A 26,270-nucleotide genomic window follows, 5' to 3' on the forward strand; every position below is an offset into this window, starting at 1 on the left:
ATATCTACAACAGTTATCAGGCATTTGGTATGGTGTACTTTCCAGTAGTCCATGTATGAATGTGCCAGAGACAAGCATGATTTAATCCAAGAATTTAACAGAACATATGGGGGCTTTGTTGTGGAGCTTGATGCCTATAGCGGCACATTGTAACTGAACAATTGTAACTGAATGTACTCCTCATCCCCACATGCTCTTCGTGGAAAGGATGGGAGTGGTTCATCAGGATGGTATCCATTTTCCTTTAGTTTTCATCCTCCACAACCACCTCCAGATTGTCCATTGATAGCAGAGCAACAGTTGACAACCTGCAGATTGCGCTGAAAAGCTCAGCAGGCCATTTGGGACAAGCTGAAAGAGTCACTATTCACTGTAAAAAAAGAAATTACAGTCCATTGTGTACTAGCTGTAGAATGTAGCTTGGATGAATATGCAACCAGGACAGTGAACGATGGACCTGATGAAAGGACAGGGAATTTGTCAACAAAAGCAGTGCCTCCTATACAATGAGTGCGGGCACCACTGTGGTGCTATATTCTCCAGAGATACAACGTGCTGCACTGCTGACAGACACATATCATATGCTTGGTCTTGGGAACATGTTCTTGCTGGAACTTTCAACAAACCAGGCTGCATGCAAATAATCTTTTTCAACCCTAACAAAATAACTTAAAATAAGACTGAGGAGCAGCCTATCTGCTTTTAATGTAACATATGTCTGATGCAGAGCATGAAACTGATGTGCATCATGTGCTGCTTATTTTCACAACAATAAAACATTTAAACAAAATGACACAATCAAATACAATAAAGACCACAGAACTACATTTGCACATAACTGACTGATGAGTCCTGTTTCGCAGTGAATAGGTCTATAATGATTCAACAGAAAAACGAACAGCTGTTACTTCCCTTGTCTAAGCACTTTGGCTTCAACCCTGCCTGGTGTTCATCATTACTGGTGGCAATGGTTGGAGCACACAGTAGAACTCCCAAAGGGAGCTACAGTGTGTGGTGGATCTCCTTTGTTCCATCTCTGATTGTTCCCCATTGATCCAAAATAGTGTAGGCCTACACAAAGTATCTTTTCAGTATGTGACAGTGATGTGTGTGGAATAATTAAATTAAAATAATCTTTTCACTGTTAGGTATTAGGCCATAGTGTATTATCATGTGTAGGAGGCTGTGCAGCTGTCTTATGAAAAACATGATTCTTTTGGCATTACGTTCTAACAATCTGATAATTATAGAACCCTTAAGTGTCTGCCGCAGTATGCTGGCCTGGTAATTATTGTTATGAGTGGACAGCTTGGCTCTATGACATACAGTGTGGCTCCCCTAGCTCTTACCTTTATGTTACCATTTAATCCTCATGTTTTGTCAGAGAACTACTTGACCAGTAGGCCTACCCACTGTACACCAGCAGCACTGACCTATCTGGAGAAGCCTTGCAAATCAATTTACATTGACATGCCCGAAACAGGATATGTCACACCTCACACCTCTGTGACTGCAGTCACACGCGTACACACCAGCATGGATGTTATTATGTTATATATCTGTTACTACTTACTATTGCATTGCTGCACCTCATGCACAGATCTGCTTCTATATCTGCTGCTATTTTAGCTCTTTTAGTTCTTTCCTGAACACTCACTACAAATGGTATATATGAAAAATTATATTTCTCTCCACTTTTTTTTTATGTGAATATAAAGTTGAAATGTATCTGTCATGTCTAGATGTCAATGCAGACGGTATGATCGTCAATTGTTGCTAGGTTTCCTGTTCTATAAAGTTTTGTCCAATAGCGCCCCTTGAGGCTCACTCACAAGATGATCTATCTTAATAATCATTCAATAATCTTAATGGTCTGCAAACTCGTTTACATTAGTGGCGCGTAAACCACTATATAAACACAAGTTATGTTACAATGCATGCTAACTAAACTATGTAATAATGCATAACAACCTCGTCAACCTGCTATTGCAGCCAGGGGCAGGCTATATTATTTGTGCAGAAGACGTTACAACCCACAGCAGGGTTGTGGGCGGAGTTAACCCAGTCTCTCCACTGTGTGTATCTGTCTGTCTGATTGTGTGGCAGTGGGACAGTGGGAAGGAAGCGACTACGCTCTGCTTCTTATTGTTAAAAGGGGAATCGCAACATATCTCATTTAATTATCTTCTGACAAAGGTTAATGTCGGAAAGAATGAGTTAAAGCCAGATAGGAAACACAGACAAAGTGACGCTTGCTTTACTTTTACCGTGAATCTTGTTGTGGTAAGTCCATGTTTGTATCTTCTTGTCGCTGCATGCCAGGCTAGGCCTAACGACAATCGCATCGAAATACCGGTTTTAAAATGTCACATTACAATTCAGACCCCGTCGGCACGTCCTTCAAGCAAAAATAATGAACGTGGTTCTGTGTTTGTGCTTACGATGCATTGACTTTGATACAATTTCCGCGTCTCAAACTTGGAAGTCTGTTTCAAGTAGCATAGGTTTGCATTTTGCTACTCCGTTGCCTAAAGCCGTTCGGGGTCATGGTTGACATCATAATTGTGTCATAATGTCCCGGACGTACAGTATAGCGCAAATGATATTGGTGAACTGGCTGTTCTATAATACTTGGTAAAGGTCAGTTTTCCCGGGATTTAGTCCATTATCCTGTTAGAAGTAATATTGTAGTGACTGTCAATTATTATTAATGCTTATTCATTTAGAATGCATCCCCAAACATAATTAAATGTGTCTCATTTGTTCGCATCTGATGATGCAGCAAGTCTTTTTGTCTGTTGGCCTACATCTGACCTTTGTTCAATTGATGTCATGTGAACTTGTTTTGGCAGACTCACAGTGGGTACAGTATTGTGTATACTATGCTGCTTGTTGTCATATGCTCTCTCAGCTGTATCATTTCTGCGTGACATTGTCTCTCTCAGGTGGCTGCTGGATTAACTAACCATGGTGCAAGAATACCAGTCACCCGTGAGGGTCTACAAACATCCCTTTGAATTAATTATGGCGGTGAGTTATGGCATGGGCTTAAGGCTTGTACTGTATGTTTATATCTGCCTGCTGATTTTGTTGCTGCCGTTGCAAAAGATGACTCTTTATTGTGCTGCAGTGCAGAGACAAAAGATGGTGTGTGGCCCTGGCGAGGGAGGCATATAGGTTATGGTGATATCATACTGTAGCTGTGGGTTATGCAACTGTCCCAAGTTTTTATGTGGTGAGGTCACTGTTATGCACAGTACATGTACCATACATTGTGTCATTAACAGAAGAAAAATAGAACATAACTTGGAAGACTTATGGTACAGATGGTGCACAAACATGGCTTGTTGACAGGTAGGCCTACAGTGTATTTTGCTGGCCTGAACCACAGAAAAACATTGGAGATGAGTAGCCGTTGAGTCTCTTTCCTCTGAAGAGATTTAGATAACAATTCAAGTTTCAACAGAAGCATGAACAGCTGTTAACTTCTGTTGTCCGAGAATTTGGCGTCCACTCTGGTACTCATGAACAATGAGTAATGAACAAGTAACAAAGAAGCAGATCTGCACACTGTAGCTCTCTTGCATGCAAATATATTAGCACGTTGTTTGTGCTCTTCAGATTTAACAAGAGCATTGTCTCAAAACGTCATTTTTTGTTTGGATGTGCCAATACATCAATCAATCATCAATACATTTTCATTAAAGGTGCTACAGTGTGAAGAATCACATCTGCCTCATTTGAGTTGTGGATGTGCTGCATGTGCACAACTACTTTTCTGTGTGGTGGTTGGAATTAAAAATAATTAATTAAAACACATGATTTTTGCACTCTGTAAATCACTCAAGATAATCAGGTGTCGATCACATGATTTGGTTACGTCACTGGACTAAGTCACTTCCAGCAAAGTTCTAACCTGAGGTCTTACCTGGCTCCTGTCTGCCTGTTATGTGTAAGTTATGGAGCAGACTCACTGATGAGCTAAAATGAAAAATGCATGCATTTACAGCATTTGGTAAAATAACATTTGACAAATCAGGCAGAACTGGTTTGACCCACTTTTTCCTGACATTTTTTTTAGATGTGCTGTATAAGGCAGCTGCACGATTATGGCTAAAATGATAATCCAGATTATTTTTTAAACCTGCAGGATTTTTCCAGCGTAAAGGAATTTGTTTAAGCCCCCAAAGAGGTTTTAGCCACCCCAATGGAAAACCACCAGCACCAAAATGATAAGAATTTAATAACATGTATTCTTGGTGCCCAGTTAATAGAATCTGTCATTTGCAACAAATCATGGTGTGTGTGCATGTGAAATTCCACACCCCTTTACTCACTCCCTTTATAGTATAAATTATTATTAATTTTGTCAATTGGGCTTTTATTTACTTAAGCATAATAGACATTTTTGCATAGATTTCTCAAAAAATAGGGTAGCACAAGGCTTATTGCCTTTTACGGTTGCACTGACAGAGACCGCTTGTCCTGCATAGTCGCCTGCTCGCCTCTAAAGGCAGGATAAAAACGGATATTACAAGCCCCATTATTAATCCAAATAAGTATTAATGATAATTGTTTTTAGTGGCTTTTTTGTTTAATGGTTTTGTCTTTGGTACATTCACACCAGAATGATAAAAAATAATCATTGCTTGAATCGCAGGGAATCTGTTCTTTCCTACTCATGTTAGGAATGTGGAATGTGTTTTAACTTGTTCTGTGTTCGCGTACACAGTCTTTGCACTCAATTTAGAGAGACACAGAGAGCGGTGTATCAGCACACACCGCATACTACCACTAATTACACAATATATTTTATAGTATCATCCATTGTGCATTTTCCCCCAAAGTTGATGATCACTCAAGGTTTGAGGATTTATTCGACAAAGTGTGAAAGAACTTCCCCCCCCGACCTGTTAAGCAACGCATACCGACCCTCCCTCCAGTAATGGTCCATTATGCTTCTGCAGCAAGGGAGGCTGTGCAGACAGCCCGAGCTTTCTTTCACCTCCATGTAGTCTAGTGCCTGAGACATTGTAAAAATATACAGAAGCTGCCTGGCAGTGCCTCAAGAGGTGTGACACTAAAACGGAATAGGATATGCACATCCCCACAATTTTGTTTGGTTAAAAGAATAAAGAAACTAGAAAAAGTGCCACTCAGGGAACAGGTCTCCACAACAGGATTGGTGGAGACAAAACAAAAAGTGGCATTCCTTCCTCAGCCTAGTGGGAATATGCGTGCACAGTGTCACCGCAATCGGACGCTGCGTTCATGTTTTGCGGCATTTTGTACAAACTGATTTGTAGGCTACCACTCGAAAAGTGACCGAAGACCACCTGCGGTGGTTCACTGCTTGCCTGCTTGGTATGGTATCTCCCAGTTGTCACTGAGGTGAACAACCTGTTCTGGGGGAAACGACACTGCACTTTTACTATAGGTGATTTTGTTTATCCAGGACCAACAGTCTTGAGACACACACACACACACACACACACACACCCTCCCCCTCCTAGTCTGCTGAAATTGTTATTTGTCCTCCTCTATGGTTATCTATTAAGCCAATCTGTTATGCAATGTCCTCTGAGCAAGGCATGGAGTGTAGTGTTGCTGTTTAAGTAGATTGTATCGCAGACTGCAGCTGCGTGTCTTTAAACCACGCAGGCCACATAGCTTCCCACACAACAGGACACCATTATATTCCATTTACATGTATCAGAAAAGTAAAATCTTTATGCGTTGACTCAGTTGAAGTCACTGGAATTTCTATTGCAGCCAATTGTGAATAACACATTTTAGCAACGGTAATATAGTGTGTTAATTGCAGAGGCCAGGCCTCATCTGTCCGCACCCCCTAACCCTAACCCTAACCGGGTTTCTGAATGGCGGTGTTTCGGAATGGGGGTCTGTTCCCCTCTTGAGTTCCCTCGACTTTACAGGTGGTATTCTAGCCAACACACCGGGAGTGTTGGTGAATGCTGCACTATTGTTGGCAAATGATCTCCTGGAAGGCATATCCAAATGACTTCCCTTTTGAATTCATGAAAGTTAGCATGCGCAGTAGATTTTAAAACTACACAACTAACTGCAGGAAAGTAACACTTCAAGTTATACAAGGAGTTTGATGGCAAAGCCATAACAAATTATAAAATGTAGCATGGTGCAAACTGCAATTACATTAATTATTCTGGAAGTTGGACTTGCAGTATGCATTTGAATTTGGAGGCTGGAATGTGAACCGTTTTCATTTTGTCTTGTGAAGGGAGCCATTGACATTTTAAACAAAGGACAGTACGTCCAGCCAGCCATCTAACTATAGTCTACTTGTTTTATACACTCTGTACTTCCTTTGTGTGTAGTTTAGATAGAGGGGTTGAGTGGGAAGTGGCTTCAGTATGCCTAAGAGGCACAGCTATTTGTGTACTGTATGCTTTCAGTTACACAATGTTTGAATGTTACTTAATTCTGTTTATCCAACCTGAGTGCTCCATTTAATTTATTTAGGTCAATTCTCACAAGGGCCCATGTAACAGTTAATGGAATAAATTACAATGGTGTGTGTGTGTGTGTGTGTGTGTGTGTGTGTGTGTGTGTGTGTGTCTGACAGACAGACAGACAGACTTGGGTGCTTGCACCATTATTTGAACAGGAAATAATCTCATTTTGACCTGATTGCTCATTCTCAAGTTTTAGAAAGACCTGGTCAGACAGGTCAGGTAAGCCTCCACACTCAGGAGTAAGTCTTGAATTTGTGTTGCTGTGGCCATTTGTAGGTCATCTGACATCTTATAACTGTGCTGTGCCACGCATATATTTGTTAGTTCAGTACCAACCTCAAACAGTTGGTACAATTATAGCAGTTGTGTTCTAGCCATGGAGGCTAATGAGGCTTTGTGAAGAAGCAGATGATGGTCACACATCCCAGTTTCTAGTGACTTACTGTAATGCCTTGCATGGTTGTCTTTGCTGTCAGTGTATGAAGTATACAGATCTTAGGCTATGATCTATATCAGAGAGCTGGGAAATGGTGAAACAAGTGCAGGCTGTTGCTAAAGCACGGTACAACAAAAGTGTCTGTGTACTTTTAACCACTTGATTAAAATTGACCCACAACCTATTTTGGGCAAATCTTCAAAAATGTTAAAACAACGTAATATATATATATCTTTTTCATTTCTCAAATGCCTGAAGAAGGTCAGTAGACCGAAAGCTTGCAAAAATAAATACTTTGTGCGCAGATCTGAGTGTGCGGAGCTTCCCTTAAATTTTTTCAATTTCTCAAATGGCAAAAGCAGCAGTTCACAATGTGTCACATCACTGTGAGCCTGTAGATCTGCTACTTTTGGCTATTATCTATTTGTCACACCACAAATTATATTGACACAATCCCCTCTTTCTCTCTCTCTCTCTATTTCTCTCTCAGGCGTATGTGAGGAGGTTCCCCAAGTGTCATCTAATCCCTATATTTGTGGACAGCGAGCTCATCAGTGAGACTGAGAGTGAGGATGGTTGCACTCTGGTCACTGAGCGGCGCTGTATGGTGAGCGTGGACGCGCCACGGTTGCTCAAAAGGGTATGTCGCTCACCCGCTGACCTTTTGTCTGAACTAGCATATGGCTAACAGGTGGCCTGGGCCACTCCCAGGCAGGCGATGATCGTGCACATGTAGGCGATGCAAAGAATGCACCCCTTTTCCAATTACAGCTTAAAAAAAAGTATAAATACAAGTAAAACTTGACGGGAATAATAAAGTGTGTACAGTGTGTAAGAGTAGGTGTTTCTAAATAATCATATTGGTGTTCCAAAAAACTATTTAGGGTAAATTTAGGCTGCAATATACAAATATACTGTACAGTCATTCATGCAGTTCCAGTGTGACTACTATAGTTCAAAAGTACATGCAAGAAATCTGATCCAGGCCACATGAAGGCCAAGGCCATGACTGTGCACATGCAGAGACTTCTATGCCCCACTGCCCCAGTTCCAGGAACAGCTTTTAAAAGCAACATGACCATGTGATTGTAATTTTGTGTAATTTCGTTTAGATAAAATGAGATATCAAATTCTAAGATGTTATAATTACAGATTCAAATGGAAGGCATGTTTCTGTTCTAGCTTACTCCGTTATTCTATAATTGAATCAAAGTGTTCTGTATCTGCCCCAGTCATTCCTAACGTGTGTGTGTGTGTGTGTGTGTGTGTGTGTGTGTGTGTGTGTGTGTGTGTGTGTGTGTGTGTGTGTGTGTGTGTGTGTGTGTGTGTGTGTGTGTGTGTGTGTGTGTGTGTGTGTGTGTGTGTGTGTGTGTGTGTGTGTGTGTGTGTGTGTGTGTGTGTGTGTGTGTGTGTGTGTGTGTGTGTGTGTGTGTGTGTGTGTGTGTGTTGTAGCTGGCTGGCGTGGACTTTCTCTACTTCATCCAGAAGAACACGCTGAACCGCAGAGAGAGATCGCTCCACATCGTGGTGACCAACGAGACTTTCTCCAACAGAGTTATTGTCCACGAGATCTGCAACTATACGGTCCGCCTCTCAACCTAACTACCACTTAACACACAGACAGCAGGGCTCCATTTCACAGAGTTGGGGACAGTCATGGGACTGTAGAAAATGATCATCGTGAAACACATCATGTCACGAGAGCTCAGGTGTTCGTTGTTGTGTATTTACATGGTGCATACTGCATAGTCCTGTGTCTACACCAAGCCCCCGGGACTTGAAGGGGGTCTGAGGCATTTCTCACCGTGCACAGGCTAGCCAGCATGAGATAAAATGAGTCAACACCTGTCCTCTACTGCGATGGAGACATAGAAAGAGAAGGCACTTTAGCAAAAAAAAGAGCTTCAGTAAAAGTCGGACTATGTAGATTGTAGGCAGACTTCAAAATAGGATGTGCGTTGATAAATAGAACTATGTGCATCGTTTCAATATATAAACAGTGTTTCCCTGTATGTGTACGTAAGTCACCCAAAATTTCATGTCCTCCAGGCTGGTCTTTATTGTGATCTTCTCCTCCACAGGTCCATCCAGAGAATGAGGAATGGACGTGTTTTGAGCAGACAGCCAGTCTGGACATCAAGTCCTTCTTTGGTTTTGAGAGCACAGCAGAGAGGCTTGCCATGAAGCAGTATGCCAGTAGTATTAAAAAGGTGTGGACCTGTGACTCTCAGTATGTATGTCTGTGTGTAGGAGGATGTTCTGTGAGACCCACAGTGTTTTGCTTCAAAGAAGGATATGAAAGATATGAGATGAGTCCATACTGACCCTGAAGTTATTTCTGATCATGTTTACTCCGCTTTCTTTTAACACGCCCGACCTGTTTCAGGTCTGTTAATGAGTTTGTGTATCATGTTATCCTCCTCTGCCTGTGGCAGCATGCAGCCATAATTTCATATGTGCTTACATAATGTAAACAAACTGTGCTGCTCACATGTCTGTCCTCCTGAAGGGTAAAGAGATCATAGAATACTACCTGAAAGAGTTGGAGAATGAGGGGATCACTTCCGTCCAGCGCTGGGCTCCTCCTCCTCTGGACTCTCCAGTTGCCATTGTCATGCCCCAGCTGCTCCACTCCACTTCCAAAGCCATCCCAGTGCCCATTGCCAACGGGCAGGCCAGGAAGGAGTCTATCAGCGCTGCCGAGTTACCGGCTGGCTCTCCTGACGGTCAGTGCCTTAAAACTGCCATTGAGAATAACTTGTTGTTTTCTGCCAGAGAGGCCACTCACTAAGCAAGAGCTAATGTCCCTGACAAATACTGTCTTGGAGTTGAGGAAATCTGTTTCAGAAATAGCATGTCATGAGAACATGGGTAACTTCAGCAACGTGATTATAAGATAAGTCTGTGTAAAATGGCAAATGGTGCATTTATATAGTGCCTTTTATCCAAGGCGCTTTACATAGATTGTGCATTACATTCACCCATTCACACACGGCGGAAGCCATGCAAGGTACCAACCGGCACATCAGGAGCAATTTGGACGACCTGCTCTACCTCCTGAGCCACAGAATCCAAATCAATGATTCATACACCCTGACATTCATTTAACTTCCCACACAGCAGTAACAAAACATCAGCACACTCAGACTGAAGCCCCTGCCCTATCACATAGCATTAACATTTAGCAACTGTACAAGAAGCAAACTGTGCGAACACGCATGGACGTGTGAAGGTCCTCAGTTCAGCCGTCCGCTTGTTCCTGAGAGCAGGACCACTGTAAATGAAGGCACATTCACTGGACCTGAGAGCAGGACCACTGTAAATGAAGGCACATTCACTGGACCTGAGAGCAGGACCACTGTAAATGAAGGCACATTCACTGGACCTGAGAGCAGGACCACTGTAAATGAAGGCACATTCACTGGACCTGAGAGCAGGACCACTGTAAATGAAGGCACATTCACTGGACCTGAGAGCAGGACCACTGTAAATGAAGGCACATTCACTGGACCTGAGAGCAGGACCACTGTAAATGAAGGCACATTCACTGGACCTGAGAGGCTGATTGTGTTATACTAATCCATGAGCAACTCAGAAATGTACTGAAGAGCCAAACCATGAAGTGCTTTATCGACTGTTGCCATGAGCCAATGGAATTATTTTAGTGTTGAGTGAAGAATAAAGAAATTGGACTATAGATCTTACAGTTTACATATAAAGCCTTAATTTAACGATCCTGGGTTTGGATCCTTGGTATATCAAACGTTTCAGGTACTATCGTCAGTGCATAATGTGTGTACGTGTTAGGACTGGAACCTGGAGCTGTCCTACTGTTTGTTTGCAGTGTTAAAGTAGTCTAACCTGCTTGAATTCATGAACCATTTGCTCATAATATATCAGTATCCAGCATAATATATCAGTTTGAATAGCGCAATGTATGTCAAACAGTGATGTCAAAGTGTGAATCCATTTTCTGTCTGACGAGTATCTCGGTCTTGTCTGTATTCAGCTGTAAAAAGCCAGACTATCTTTCCATCCTCAAAAAAATATATACAGCTGTCTGGTGTATCTCAAAACAGTGCAAGCAAGCTAACACTATAAATATTTGACTTGCAGACAAGCTGGATGCAGATTACATCAAACGTTACCTAGGAGACCTAACACCTCTGCAGGAAAGTTGTCTTATTCGACTGCGCCACTGGCTTCAGGAGACCCACAAGGGGAAGGTAATGCTGCCTCTCTCGGATCTCCTCCCCCCTTCTCTCTCCTTCTCTCTCTCCCACTCTCTCTCCTTCTCCCTCGGATCCCCCCCCCCCCCCCAATAGAGTAATAAAAGGATAGAGACCGACAGGCCCGCCCCCCCTGCTATTCATTTCAATGGAAGTTGCTTAGTAGCGTTTTGAAGCACCCGGAAGAACGGTCTACTTCCACATTTTGGTACCCAAAATGCGGAAGTGCAAACGAGCGCTCAATGTTAAAGCCCAGCTGCACGGGGGTTTCCTAGTCATAAATCCACGGCTCTGCCTACAGTCCCACCTCTGACTAGTAGGGCCGAGCGCTTCAACGTTGGAGAGCCTACCTGGGGGCTTGCCCCCCTCTCTCCCCCCTTCTCTCTCGGATGTCCCTCTCTCCCCCCCTTCTCTCTCGGATCTCCCTCTCTCCTCCCCTCCTTTCCCTCTCGGATCTCTCTCTCTCTCCCCCCTTCTCTCTCGGATCTCCCTCTCCCCCCCTCCTTTCTCTCTCGGATCTCTCTCTCTCCCTCTCTATATTCCTCTCTCTCGCTCCTCTTTACAATATTATTTTCGTTAAGCTCTTTCTTCTTCATTCGTTCACTTATGTAATAACATAAGTTATATACAGCCCAGTTCTTGCACTCATACAAAAATGAACAAATGCATAAATTGGCTCTCTCTCACACACCACTAACTTGTGATTGAAACCATTTCCCTTCAGCAGCCAGTGGTTCCAAAACACCATTTGTTTTTGGCAACCAGTAGTCTCATAAAAGCATAGAATATACAATGTCCTAGAATAAAAATAATCCCGTCAATACGAAACTCATCATACACCTGAGTAATGCCAGAAAAGAGGAATTGAGTGCCTTTGTGGCAAAAGTTCTCCCTGGCAAGTAATATGACCAGATTGATCAAATTTATCTTGTGGCAAATCACTATGTCCAGCCAAGGGAATTAGATATGTGCTTGAATAATGTATCTATGCCTTCCAGAAACGGATGAAACTGTATAGTTCAGTGGTTCTACCGGTATCTATATATCTCTCACAAATGGGTCCCTAACCCACTGTTTGAGAAACAGTGCCATAGATGCCCTTCGGTATGTCTCCTGTGTATTCAGATTCCAAAGGACCAACATGTGCTGCGGTTCCTCCGGGCGAGAGACTTCAACCTGGAGAAGTCCAGGGAGATACTGTGCCAGTCGCTCACCTGGAGGAAACAGCACCAAGTGGACTTCCTGCTTGACTCCTGGGAGCGACCGCAGCTGCTACAGGACTATTACACTGGAGGATGGCACCACCACGACAGAGGTACTGACAACACACCTGACAACCCTTAAGCCAGATTCATATTCGAAGCGTTAATTGTGCATTAGGGGTCCATTTTAGATGTTGTTTATTCAGTTAACACTGAATATCTTTTACCGAGTATACTCTGCAGTGGTGGACGCATTAATCAATATTTATATACATTTACAGAGCTGAGCTCATTCAGTTGTCTAACTCTGAGGATTGTACAGTGTAGATTGGGGTCCCGTGAATACAAATAAAATGCATATCAAATTGGAGGTCCTCGTTACCACGTGTCTACAGTCTCACAGAGCCAATATACTGTGTAGGTAGGGATGACCTGGGATCATTGTGCAGTATCTATCTGTATAGTCCTGATGGGCTGAAATGTCTGTTAATGATTGATTATGGAGCAGTCCCCTTTATCACCAGCGAGGGGAAATATCTAATATTAGTTAGTACTTCTAATAGCCCAGCTGCTTAGCGGTACTGGATTAGTGGCTAGGATGACATAACATTTAAGGGGTGTTTGAGATGCAACTGGATTGAAGAGCAGATTTTAGTTTTTAGCACCGGTCTATGGTTTAGTTTACTGTAAATGAATAGAATGTGACTAGTCTCTGTTGATTTAAATGTGTGTGTGTTCTGTGTTTAGATGGCCGCCCTCTATATATATTACGCTTGGGTCAAATGGACACAAAGGGCTTGGTACGGGCCTTGGGAGAAGAAGCTCTGCTGAGACAGGTGAGTTTAAGATGGGTGGATGTTTATTGGTACAGACAGACTACAATAGACAATATCAAACAGCCAAACCTTGAACATCATCACAGTCCTATATCACCAACACAGCAGTTATAGTCGTATATCACAGTCATAATGAACATAATCAGTCTTATACAGCTCATATCACCAAGGTGCTGCATCCCGACACACGACACAGGTTCAATTAATTTAGCAATACTGGTAGACACAAATGATCTGTGAGATGACACCCTATAACCTACCTTCTCTCTTATGACAGCTGGTATACTTTCTCTAATAATCACCTCCCATTTCTTCACAATTCTGGACTCACAGATTGTCTTGTACTTTTAAGCCACTTGATGGCTGGTTTCTTCACTGCCGTGTCATCAGCAAACGTAATAGAATCAGATGTTGCTTCTGCATTCATTTGTGTAGACTAAATTAAACTGGGGAAATAGGAAACTTTTGGAGGCCCAGTATTGGTACTAACAGGAGAAGAGACTGCCCCAGTCAGAAGACGCAGTTCTCTCTCCATAATTTGGAGTCTGAAAAAATTAAATGCATAAAAACCTACAAACGGAACACAGGCCTATTGTTTGGGCAGAACAAGTTAGATAATCATCCTCCTGACCTCATTCTCCAAATCCTGTATGCAAGGGCATAATGTATGTACACGGGTGTGATTAAAAAGAAATACAAAACTACCTTTTCAACACTAACATTATGAATTGGATTCAGGTGCTGTCCATCAACGAGGAGGGCCTGAGGCGCTGTGAAGAAAACACCAGAGTTTTTGGCCGACCCATCAGGTACACTAATATGAATGAATCTCTTCATTTTACTGAACCCAAGGCTTGATGTATATTGTGTGCTGGTGTCATGCACAAAATAGCACATCTACAAGCTCACAATGCATCGCCGCACGACTGGCTGCTAGTTTGTAGATTGCCCTATTTCTGATGCGTGACACCCTTGCGCGACTAAGTGTAACTTCAAGCACGTCCCTCTCCTTGAACCCCTCTCTCCTGTAGCTGTTGGACGTGCCTGGTGGACCTGGAGGGTCTGAACATGCGTCACCTGTGGAGGCCAGGCGTGAAGGCCCTGCTGAGGCTCATAGAGGTGGTGGAGGCCAACTACCCTGAGACGCTGGGCCGTCTGCTCATCCTGAGGGCTCCCAGAGTGTTCCCTGTGCTCTGGACGCTGGTGAGCAGCAACACACAGTTCCCTTTGTGCTCACAGCAGGCATTTTAGGAATGAAAGGCCCTTTTAAGTCTCAATTTTTGAAATTCTTTGAATGTTTTTTGCCTATAATGACATGCCTAAGGACGCTAGGTCGAAAGTGGATTATTGTGTGATTAAAACAAACTGAAGTAAATGCATTTCTAGCACAGCTAGTGGCAGGTCTGTCTCCTATAAAATACTTTAGTTTTTTTTTTCAACCAAGGTTCATGTTTTACGTTATTAGAGAAAGTAAAAGATGACTTATTTTCTTTTCATTTGCTGATTGCTTTCGTTTTAGGGATTTTAGCTGTTTTTAACACAGGGGCGGGGGCATTCGAACATGGGGCTAAATATGTTTAGTAAATCATAAAAAAAGAAATCGCTATAAAATGTAGTATAGTCCAGATGTAATTTCTCTGGGTCTAGTAGGACTATAGTAAATAATAAAAAAAGAAATCGCTATAAAACCTACATATTTAGCCCCATGCTCGAATGCCCCCGTCCCCTGTCAAAAACAGCTAAAATCCCTAAACGAAAGCGGCAAATGAAAAGAAATTAACACTCATCTTTTACTTTCTCTAATAACCTAAAACATGAACCTTGGTTGAAACGGCTGTGTCGATTGTTCTGTACATTTGTTTGTCCACTACTTACTATGTCAGTTTCAGTCGATTCACTCAGCTAGCTAGTGGGCCGTCTAGACTTGTTGTCAGCTTACACGGTCCAATGTACTGTAAACGGTCTAATGTGTATGGTATGAGAAGAAATGTGCTGCTGGCTGCAGCACTCTCTCCCTCCCACTCAAAAATGTTTTTCGGTTTATATGGTGTACTGTGTGACTTGAGGAGTCCTATCATTGTCTTTAATGACATGCAGGCTGCTGACTGTTGTTTTTTATGCCTCATTTCCAGGTGAGTCCCTTCATTGATGAGAACACCCGCAAAAAGTTCCTGGTTTATGCCGGTAATGATTACCAGGATTCAGGAGGCTTGGTGGACTACATTGACAGGGAGATCCTTCCCGACTTCCTGGGCGGTGACTGCATGGTGAGACCTGAACTTCAACATTATTTTATAACATACAATGTGCGACAGATTTATATACTTTGTTGTACAACATTGTCGCACGCTAGGCGTCAAACCGCATTAATCAACATGCTAGATGCATAACACTTTGAAAATGTAAATTCAGGGTGACCCAGATGAAGGCAAGTCAAGCTGCAACTCATTGGTGCGTTATGTTTTTTAACGGACAGTTGGTAGAGACGCCGCCTGAGAATTGAAAGGTCAGCGGTTCCCCCCCGTCCGCCCGCCCGTCCGTCCAGTCTGTGTCAAAGTGTCACAAAAGACTCTTGCATCTAACTGCACCCCAGGCACTGTATACTATTAATAGAACTGATCCTAAGAATGGGTAAATGGGATACATTTCAAGTATATGTAATGCAAATGTACTGTACAGTGACTGTACAGACAACAAAAGGGGATTACATTCCAAGTAGTTCATTAATTTGATATGCATCAGCCTTTGCTGCAGTCTCTTATATTTTGCAACACTTTAATCAGTACATTTAATATAAGTCTTGTTAATGGCGTGGCTCTGCAGCCGTCTAGCCATCTATACAAAGGTCAGTCTCTCTTGTGTACATTCTGTTTTCTAGAGAGGGCTTTTCAGCAGTTTTTTTTTTTTTTTTTTTTGAATATATTTTTTATCCCACGATTTTGTAACCCATTTTTCACCCCTGTGTCAATCATCTAATGTGATCCTGGGCTCTACACACCCTCCACCAACCTAGTCCCCATATATGGGGGACAAGGGGAGAGCAACGGACTTGAACTCATGCTTCCTTCATGCCTGAGTGTCCAAGTTGCTCCTTTCCACCTGACAGGGGGGAGTTTCCCTGGTTGGACATAGCGTGTGGAAGGAACACGTTATTCCAACCAGTTCCTTTCCCCTCAGCAGTTTTACTTGTGTCATAAATGTCAGTGCAATGTTGCTGATGAGCTCACGGTTTGTCTCCGTTCAGTGTGAGGTCCCCGAAGGCGGCACTGTCCCCAAGTCTCTGTACAGGACAGCCGAGGAGCAGGAGAGTGACGAGAACCGCCTGTGGACCGAATCCATCTACAAGAGTGCCAGTATCTTCAAAGGAGCTCCGTATGAGGTATGTTTCACCACTGCTCATAATGTGGAGACAACTCGCACAACTCGTCAGAATGGATGTTTGTCTGATGTTCTACCTCATCATAATGTTGGCTCGTATCTGTTAGCTAGTATGCTATTAACCTGCTGCTTGGTAATGTTGTCAACATCAAAGTACGCTCGTATGATTTGTCCTTCTAAAGTACGCAAATAGCTGGTGAGTATGATTGTGCAGTGTTCAGGTCTACGTGCTGAAGAGAGTGCAGGTCTGGTCTGCCAGACTGGCTGCCCAAATAATACCGTCTGATGACGAAACATCAAACAAACTGCATTTCTCTCTCTGTTGCTCTCTCCATGTATGCGTCAGTACTATTGCACTGTGGGTGGAAGAGACGTCGTTGCAGTGTTTTGAAATGTCCCCAATGACAACAAAACTATGTGGACATTGTTGACAAGACACATGTTGGTGTAACTAAGTGAGATTAGCTGAAAAATAAAAAAATTACATGTGTATCAACTCGTTTGCACTCTGTGGCAATTGCTTAACCCATTCTGACCTGAGATCAGATTCATACGAGGTTTCCGACTGGACACACACTGGTCTGATGAACCCATTCTTTTTATTTTAAAGATTTTTTTTTTGCGGCTTACGCCTTTTATTGATTTTTGAAGGGACAGACAGTAGGCTGACAGGAAACGGGAGAGAGATGGGGGGATGACATGCAGTAAAGGCCGTGTCGGGTCCGGGAGTCGAACCCGCGGCACACTGCGACTGGATTACCAGTCCGGTGCCCAGACCGTTACGCTACGGCCTGGGCCTGATGAACCCATTCTGACCTGAGATCAGATTCTAAAAATGTCAGTCGCTCTTCGATTTTTCAAAAATAGCAGACCTACAAGCTCGTATCGCGCCACTCGGTGGCGCGATATGAGCTTGTAGATCTGCTATTTTTCAATAGATAAAGCATAACATGATGCCAACACCAAAATGGGTGCCCGGTCAGAATGGGTTAAGCTGTAATCCTGGGTGCTACTCTTCCTCTGCCAACCTGGGGAGAGTTCCGAACTGAGCTCATGCTTCCTTCGATGCATGAGGAGTGAGCAGGCTGCTTACTGCGCCACTGTGCTCCTTATATTATTATTATAACGATTATCATATATACTTCTTTATTTCATTCGAAACCGCCATACAGTCTATAAACTGATTTATTACCGCGATAATAAAAAATCCATACCGCCCCAGTCCTAGATAGAATACAAAGCAAACGACAAAAAGATCAATACACTAGCTGCTGTACATAATGTTTTCAGGTATATATCTCCAGAATGGAAATTACTGCTTGTGTACGTGTTACCATGTTGTAACCGCAGACCCCAAATATGAATTATAGCATTTCAACCAAAGTATAGTCTGAATGAGAAAACGAAGCCATAATTGTCAGCATAATTGCAGGATACAACAACAGATGTACCATTGTTTCCAGGCCATCCGTGCATGACTGCCTTTTTGATTTTGTGTGTTTTATGGTGTTTGATTAGTGTTGCAGTGTTAATGAGAAAGCGAGAACTCTGAATGTACTTAATTATGTGGGTATTGTAGGCAATAGGATACTGTTGGATTTTTTAAAATCATATATATATATATATATATATATATTATTTTATATACATTTTTTATCCCACGATTTTGTAACCAATTTTTCACCCCTGTGTCAATCGTCTAATGTGATCCTGGGCTCTACACACCCTCCACCCACCAAGTCCCCTGGGGGACAAGGGGAGAGCAACGGACTTGAACTCATGCTTCCTTCATGCCTGAGTGTCCAAGTTGCTCCTTTCCACCTGACAGGGGGGAGTTTCCCTGGTTGGACATAGCGCGTGGAAGGAACACGTTATTCCAACCAGTTCCTTTCCCCTCCATCAGGCGCCCCGGCTGGCCAGGGGGAGGCAGTTTAGTGACCAGGATTACTGCATGTTTTTTGTGAGGGTACCTACCCTAGGGGACACGGGGAGAACATGCAAACTCCACACAGAAAGGCCCTTTCGCCAACCCCGCCTTCGGGTATGGGCACTGATGACGCGGAGGAGGAAACACGCCACCAGCACCCACAGTGTCCCGAGCGGGAATCGAACCCAGGACCAACTTAACTGATTATAAACGTATCAATCGCAATATTTCTGTTGCTCAGAATAAACAGCTGATTGATACTTTGAATAACTTGAATAACTGATGTGAGTAGGGACAAATGGGGGAAAATATGGACAAAGCGTTCCCCGGGTCTAACATGAACGTAAAATGAAGCCTGTCAGTCCTTGAATTGTAAATCGCCATCTTTATAGTTTTGGCCCAGCTGGCCATTGGCTGGCCCAGACAACGAGGCGGGACTTCCCCCCCTTCTTCTTAGTTGGTTTTTATTGGCGTGGGTGGGGAATCCCGATCATAGAATGTAACGGTAGCCACGCCCCTCAGAACATACGCAACTTTATGGTAATTTTCTTAATAAATGGGACCATAATTTTCCAAAAAGAATATTATGACATTAGAAATGAGACTTTAAACTAGTGACTGGAAGCAGAAAGTATTCATGACCATGTTTATTAAGGTAATGCAGTCTAGGTGAAGTTGGGCCCAAATACATGGACTTCTATGGGGCTATGGGTTTTTTTTGGGCCCAATGACAGCGCCACAACAGGCCATTATATGAAGGTGTCACCTTCCCGACACCTAGGCTTCACAAAATATCTGTCTGACTGCCCCCCTGGTAGGGACATTACAATGGTATAATTCAGTATAAAAAGGTTGAAAACCCCTGATTTAGCAGACCGTCTTAACCACAAGTGTTCCCTGAGGTGGGCTCTGCTGAGTGTGTGAAAAGTGAAAACCTGTCCAGATATCGTACATTGCTGTAAGTTCTATTAACCTTTGAACCTTGGGGTTTTCAGTTCACTGCCCCGCCCCCCTTTTCAAGCTCCTACTCTGCGTTCAAGTATGTCTTGTTTCTTTGTTCTGTGGATTAGGGTGCCATCTGCTGGTACAAATCCATACTGCATGCTGGCAGCACAGCAACAAGCTGTCTGAAACGGAATGATTAATGGTTGGCGGTCTGTTGTTCTGTGTTCGCCACATTCCTCTAGCTGCTAATAGAGATTACGGAGGCCTCGTCCGTCATCACCTGGGACTTTGACGTGTGCAAGGGAGACGTGATCTACCACATCTACCACTCCAAGCGGGCCCCCCAGCTACCGAAGAAAGACTCAATTGGGGCGCACGGTATCGCGTCCCCGGGCACCAGTAATGTCCAGCTGATAGACAAGAGCTGGGTGCTGGGACAGGACTACAGCATGGTGGAGACTGCACTCACTTGCAAGGAAGGGGAGAGTGTGCAGGTAAGGACAAGAGGGAATAGATTGAAGAGTTACAGTACTTCCCAATATGAGCTGTTTTGATATGCATATTTATTGCTCCTTTTTAAGGCCTTTTTAAGTTGCAACACATGTCTATACATACCACTTGAAATTGTCTAGGTGAATCAACAGAGTGAACTGTATTATGGCACACAAAGTGTGAGTTGAAAAGTCATTTTCTCTCCCTGGAGAAAAGGTTTATTTATTTAACTAAATTAAAAAGTACCATGACTTAATGATTAACCATGCAATTATGTATGAGTTCAGTGACATTGTAATAACTTTAATAAGTTTAAAAATAAAGGCAACTCACTTCAAAGGTTATGCACACAAAATTAAGTCTTTAATTATGCAGCAACATCAGCAGCATCATTATTTTGATGCTGCTGCGTAATTAAAGACATTGTTGAACTTGTTGTTTAAATGTAAATAAAAAGGTAAAGCTATCAATGTTCTATTTTGTATGCTGCATGGCTGCAGCTGTGGATAGACGGTCAGTGAGTTGTATTGACACACCAGTATGGTCTTTTAACACTCCTCTCTCTAGGGCTCTCACATAACGCGCTGGCCCGGCTTTTATATCCTCCAGTGGCGTTTTCACAACCTGCCGGCCTGCTCGGCATCCAGTCTGCCTCGCGTGGACGACGTGTTGGCCTCTTTGCAGGTCTCCTCTCATAAGTGCAAGGTCATGTACTACACCGAGGTGCTGGCCTCTCACGACTTCAGGTCAGTTCTTTCACTGCCGCAGCCTGCATCTGGTCTTGGACTCTGTTGTGTAGCATTGTCTCTCACATACAGTACATGATACATTGGGCCTTTAACGTTTGGTTAAAACGTTTTTTGTTAAAGGGTTAAATCTCTATATTCAGTAACAGGTGTCTCCTTGTCTCTCCAGCTCTTTAATAAGCGGAAAATACATTTTCAGGTAGGTGACCAAATTTCAGCCAATCAGGAGAGAGTAGGCATTTATCAGCTTCATTTTTTATAGTGTTCCAGTTCCAATAATCATTTTCTTTGTGTCATCACTTACAATTCCACGCGTGTATCCTGACTGTGTTCTCTATCCTGATTGGATAAAATTGGTATCCCGACCTCAATGCATTTTCTGTTTCATAAAAAGCTGGAGAGACATGGAGACTCCTGTTACTGAACACTATAGCAATGAGTACTATCACCATATACAGCTTTTTAACACTTATTTTTAACCAAAGAAAATCACTTACCTGACTTAACTTCTACTCCGTGTCCCTCGCTGGAGTTTGCGAGATATACATTTTTTCATTTTCTGTTTAGAGAGACTGGTTACACAGTGAGTCATTGGCTACCTTTCCTTGGAACGAGCATTTCTTAGCCTAGCATCATGGGGGGAACATATGCTGAAAATGTGGCAAATGGCTCACAATGGTGTTGCGTTGCAAATTTGTGACGTGCTGTGAGCTTGTAGACCCGCTTGTAGGGTTTAATTATTCAAACTGTTACTTTATTGTGGATAACAGGATCATAATAACTAGTTGTTGTGTCTTTCTCTTCCAGGGGATCCATGACCAGCCTGGAGTCTAGTCACAGTGGCTTCTCCATGCTCAGTGCTGCCACCACCTCCTCTAACCAATCACAGTCCAGCTCAACTGTCTCAAGATAGCATCCAGCCAATAGGACGCGGCCATAGTTTCTACCCCTGGAGAGGTTAAAGGAATACTCCACTGTTTTATCGACCTTATCTCTATGTCTTTCTTGGTAGGAGTAATTGGTAGGTAGCTCCACATTCGTACTAGGACAGAGCGCTAATGGGTTTTCAGGTGATGGTGCATGTATTTGTAGCCGACTAGGCCTGCCTCGGGGCCAGAAGCCTACCGCTTCTACTTGGACCGGGTGGATTCCTCTTTGAATGAGCCGTAGCTGTTTTGTTTCCCATGCAGCATATCTGCGTGCCAATCTAGGTCATTAATCATAAATGGACACGGTTGATATCATGAGGTGACCAAACGATCCACAACTTTGACAGTGGCGTGTTCCTTTACTGTAAGTGCTAGCATTTGAACTCAAGCTGACTTTCGGACAGCATCTACTGTGCCTTTTCTTCTTTACTGATTACCTGACAATGTGAGAGGCCTGACTTAACTTATTATTGCCCAGACTGCCATCGGAGTGAAGTTTCTGTCAGGCCTATGAAGCATTTGAAATTCTGTTTCTGTGCCCATGATTAAATGGACTGCATTAATATAGTGCCTTTCTAGACATCAACCGTAGGCCATGCTAAACGTTTTACATTGTAATTCACATTAAGCATTAACCACACACACCTTCACAACAGAGTCTGCCACACAAAGTGCTTAATGTGTTAGGTAGGGGTTAAGTGTCTTGCTCAACGACTAAGACGGCCTCTTTACCACCTAAGCCACACTGCCACCTCTGAATGTGTTTATTTGTAGTGATAAATTATATGCTTGTATGAATTTACATGTATTTCACATGTGACTAGACGAGGGGTGGGGGGGTTAAATATAAACGGAAAAGTGTTACAAACACTCCAGCAAATACCTTGGTTATTACAGTACAGAGGGCTATATCTTCAAGCGGAAAATGGCTTGTTTCTGTCCATTATCCGTTTATTTGAGAATGGCGGGATAAAGTTGAAGACTAACAAAATTATGTTATTTATTTTCGTGCAATACTAGAATCCCACACACAGCCCTCTTGTTGAAATGGTTGTTCGCCACAAGATGTCAGTGTGTGATATGAATGAAAGTTCACCCATACTACTGTAAGTGGTCTGCAGTCGGCTTCATAGGGTTTTTACTCTTTAACTTTGTCAAACCTTCAGGTGTACTCAAAGCATTGTAAAAATGAAATAAATGTTTGAACTTGATATTTATGTGACCGTGTCATTGCAGTCAGTGCAATCAATGCGAGAGAGTAACTTCTAAATTTACCATTATAAAGCGAATGTGGTGATTTCCACTGTGTATGGCTTAGTTTGACTCATAAGTGTGTGGATATAATTAATAGAAAATGTTATTTCTTTCTTCAATAGACTATTAATCACTAATGCTGCACACTCGTTTTTGAGCTTGTTGAGTATAGTTGCAGCTGAGCCCTCCGAGGCAACTAATTGGAATGCAGCATGTTGCCGCCTCTGAAATACATACAGCACAGGACCAGGCAGTCAACTCAACAGTGATTTACATAAAACTTTAATTTCCATAAACTCATCAGATGCCTGTAGCGAAAGCCGGATTGTATTTTCCTCATGTTCCTAATGTTTTCTGCTTCTTCTTGCTTCCGTGCCCTTGCAACTCTGTGTCACGATGCTGCTTGTGGCTTATCCCCACACAATCTGCTGACTGCCGGACACGCTTGCCTGAGAGGAAGACCAAACAGGAGGTGCATGGTCTCTGCTGGCTTATAAAGCCCAATTCATGCTTTGTTGATGCGTTGTAAGCCTGTAGGTCTGCTATTTTTGGCGTGCAGTGTAGCATAAATTAGTTTAGTAAAACGGGAAGAGCTCTGTCTCTGCCAAGATCCTGTTTCCTAAATTAACTTAATTAATGAGATAATAATCTGATGAGTTCCCAGATGTTGTCCACAAAGTCTTAAACATCAGAGCCAAATTCCTCCCCCAAAAGGTTTATTTCCTAGCTAGAATTATGTAACCACCTCCAAGAAACAAGTCCAAAATAATAATGAAAAGCAAGGTCAATTATTCATGTAATCAAATAAGTAAGTAAAACACGTACAGTACAGTACGTAGAGGAGTTCTTTTCCGGTGTGTTGCTGAATTGCTCACTGAATTTAGCGAGGCGAGATGGTGCAGAAGCACACATTCCTAGAGGCTTCAGCAGATGCAGCCCTTGTGAGAGAGCACTGGCAGCTGGCCAGGGACCACTAAGCCCTCAATATTGATTTGTAGATGCATTATGAAAGCTGTGCTGAGTTCCTATCATGTGCCTATTCCCACAGATGGTTGGGATGTTTATATTGGTGTCAAGAGGTCTGGCAGAGACATTTACAACTGTAGAGCATCCTGTTGTGCTTACTCAGGAATTGTAAGGATCTCGAACACTAGGGAAAAACACATACATACTGTTTGCCTGAAGAAGTTAAATCTGTTAAAGGTATACGAAGGTACACGGGTCCATTTTTGTACACCCTCCGTGTTAAATGTAACATGATCTTACAGTTTAAGGGCCTCTCTTAAATTCTCTAACTCCCTACATACAAGGGATTCATGCATTTCGCTGCAGTGAATCAAGACCGTATGGCCACTTGTTGGCAGCAATAGCATACTTTGCAAACGCGCACGTGACAGAGGTTGAACATTACTGAAAATCAGACCCGTCTGAAATGAGTGGTACTGTACTGTATACTCCTCCCTGGCCTCTGTGTATGTGTGTGTTCTCTACAGGCCACCTCAGGTGTTTCAGCTACGTACACATACACACATACCCTAAAATTGACATGCTTGCTTCAATTAAGCTATGACATACCAGCACACCATGTTCTTTTAAAGCTGAGGAGTGTCTGGTTTGTTTCTGCCAGTTAGTGCAAAATGCACATACCATATTAGGTTATTTTAAATGTTGTCGAGGACCAAACTTTGAACCTGACTTCCGTCATGTGAGTCTTGCATGACTCCCCTCTCTGCCATTCTGTACTTCCAATCTTTCCCCAACTGTTGAAGTTAATTTGAGCACATTAACAAAGTTTAATCAGACGCTGGGTTTTAAAGTTTGGCTCCTCATTCAAACCCATGCCTGCCTGTGTTTCATTTGCTTCCCTTTGACAATCCTGACCTTCCCACTAATTGGGAAAAAAGGTGTGTGCAAAATAATCCTTTTTAGGGAGGGATAGGTTTAAAAGGTGTGAAAAGAAACTCATGTGCAAAACCATGTGTTGTGAACTTGGGCCTTGTTTCAACATGGTTTGTGCAAATGTTGGCAATGGCATATATTGAATGTTTAATGCCATCCTTGGATGAGCTGAGGTCCTGTCGAACTAATTAATGTAAGTGGGTTTATAGTAGAATTCAGTCTATTTCTCAGTGATGCTAACCGCTATGTCCATGAGCAGAAAGATGTCTGTATTTTTCTCTGCTAACCACTATCTCATATGTCCTAACATTGATTTTCACTGCTGCAAGTGAGGCCATCAATCTACCTGCAATTAAGACCAATTTCGGAGCGCTGCTCTTGTTCCCAGTGAGCTGTCAAGGCTCTGTTTAAAGTTGTTTTCATTGGCTCCCGAATATCAGTTCTGGTTTTATTCCCCTGGTATTTTCTTGTCTCACTGGCTTCCGGGCTTGACATTTCTATTCCTCCTCCGTCTGGATCTAGCAGGTCAGAGAGGCTTGCCCTTGTTGTCTGTCAGACAGAATGCCACAGTTGGCTCATGAATATCCATTTAATTGTTTCTTGAACCTTTATGACATGTAAAATCATTTACCACAAATTGAAAGACTTCACTCCAACATTATACAACTGTGAGGATATGCTGTTTCCACCAGAGACAAAAGTTAATCATGACTTTGGGACTGATCATTCCCACCGATTTTCATGACAGTCCACCGATTCTTCATTCGCCATTCGATTTTCTTGTTGATTGTGACCTTCACCTTTTGAGCCTGTTAAACCAAAAGTTAATCTCTTGAGGGCAACCTACGTACTGATCAGTCCCACCATGTTAATGAATATTTGCATACATTATCATTATGTTGCTAACAAAACAAACTGAATGAGGCAAAGGCAACATCCCTGTCCACATCGTTGGTGGAGATAAGTCCTGTCCAAAAATAATAATACAAACATGTTCTTGCCCTTGGGACCACAACAAATAAATTGCATTTTAATGTGTGCATGGTTAGATGAGAACAGCTTTGGTCAGCCACTATATGTGCCTCTAAGAGCCAAATTGAGTTCCACATGCACTGAGGTAACCAACCAACCGTATCTATTGACTACAAATTAACACGCGCACACACACACAGTCCCTCAGAATTAGCTCAACTTAAATGCAATCGTGTCCCGGGCATGGGAGTTAGTCTACAGTGATTAACCAGACCATTCTGTCTCTGCCAGCGGGTGCAATCAGACAGGAGTGAGGGCGTTGTCTGAGACATCAGTCTCCCCTCGCCTCACCTGCCATCCTTCAATGAACACAGATGTCTTATTGGCAGGCAGAGGGAGTGGGGCAGACATTGATCCCCCCCCCCCCATACACTATGGATGAGGTGAGTGACTTGGTCACTTGGGAAATAGGAAAATACAGGGAGTGTGACGGTGTGGAAGATGGACGAGATGGATTCAGAATCGTATGAA

The 26,270-nt window shown here is 42.9% G+C and overlaps 1 protein-coding gene across 1 annotated transcript; it reads left to right on the forward strand.

The window, feature by feature from the left end:
- Nucleotides 1-2,103: 2,103 nt before the first annotated feature.
- LOC310869318 (SEC14-like protein 1) lies at nt 2,104-22,831 on the forward strand. The gene is made up of 16 exons (XM_083779980.1): nt 2,104-2,283; nt 2,946-3,030; nt 7,421-7,570; nt 8,383-8,514; nt 9,012-9,140; nt 9,440-9,656; nt 11,047-11,156; nt 12,285-12,474; nt 13,109-13,197; nt 13,936-14,006; nt 14,229-14,400; nt 15,330-15,464; nt 16,442-16,576; nt 19,690-19,941; nt 20,507-20,685; nt 21,493-22,831. The coding sequence occupies exons 2-16, from the start codon at nt 2,968-2,970 to the stop codon at nt 21,596-21,598; spliced, it is 2,130 nt and encodes a 709-aa protein (XP_083636106.1). The 5' UTR covers nt 2,104-2,283; nt 2,946-2,967; the 3' UTR covers nt 21,599-22,831.
- Nucleotides 22,832-26,270: the final 3,439 nt, after the last annotated feature.

The sequence above is a fragment of the Protomyctophum parallelum genome, assembly GCF_964188405.1.
Source record: "Protomyctophum parallelum genome assembly, chromosome: 13".
Taxonomy (NCBI): Eukaryota; Metazoa; Chordata; class Actinopteri; order Myctophiformes; family Myctophidae; genus Protomyctophum; species Protomyctophum parallelum.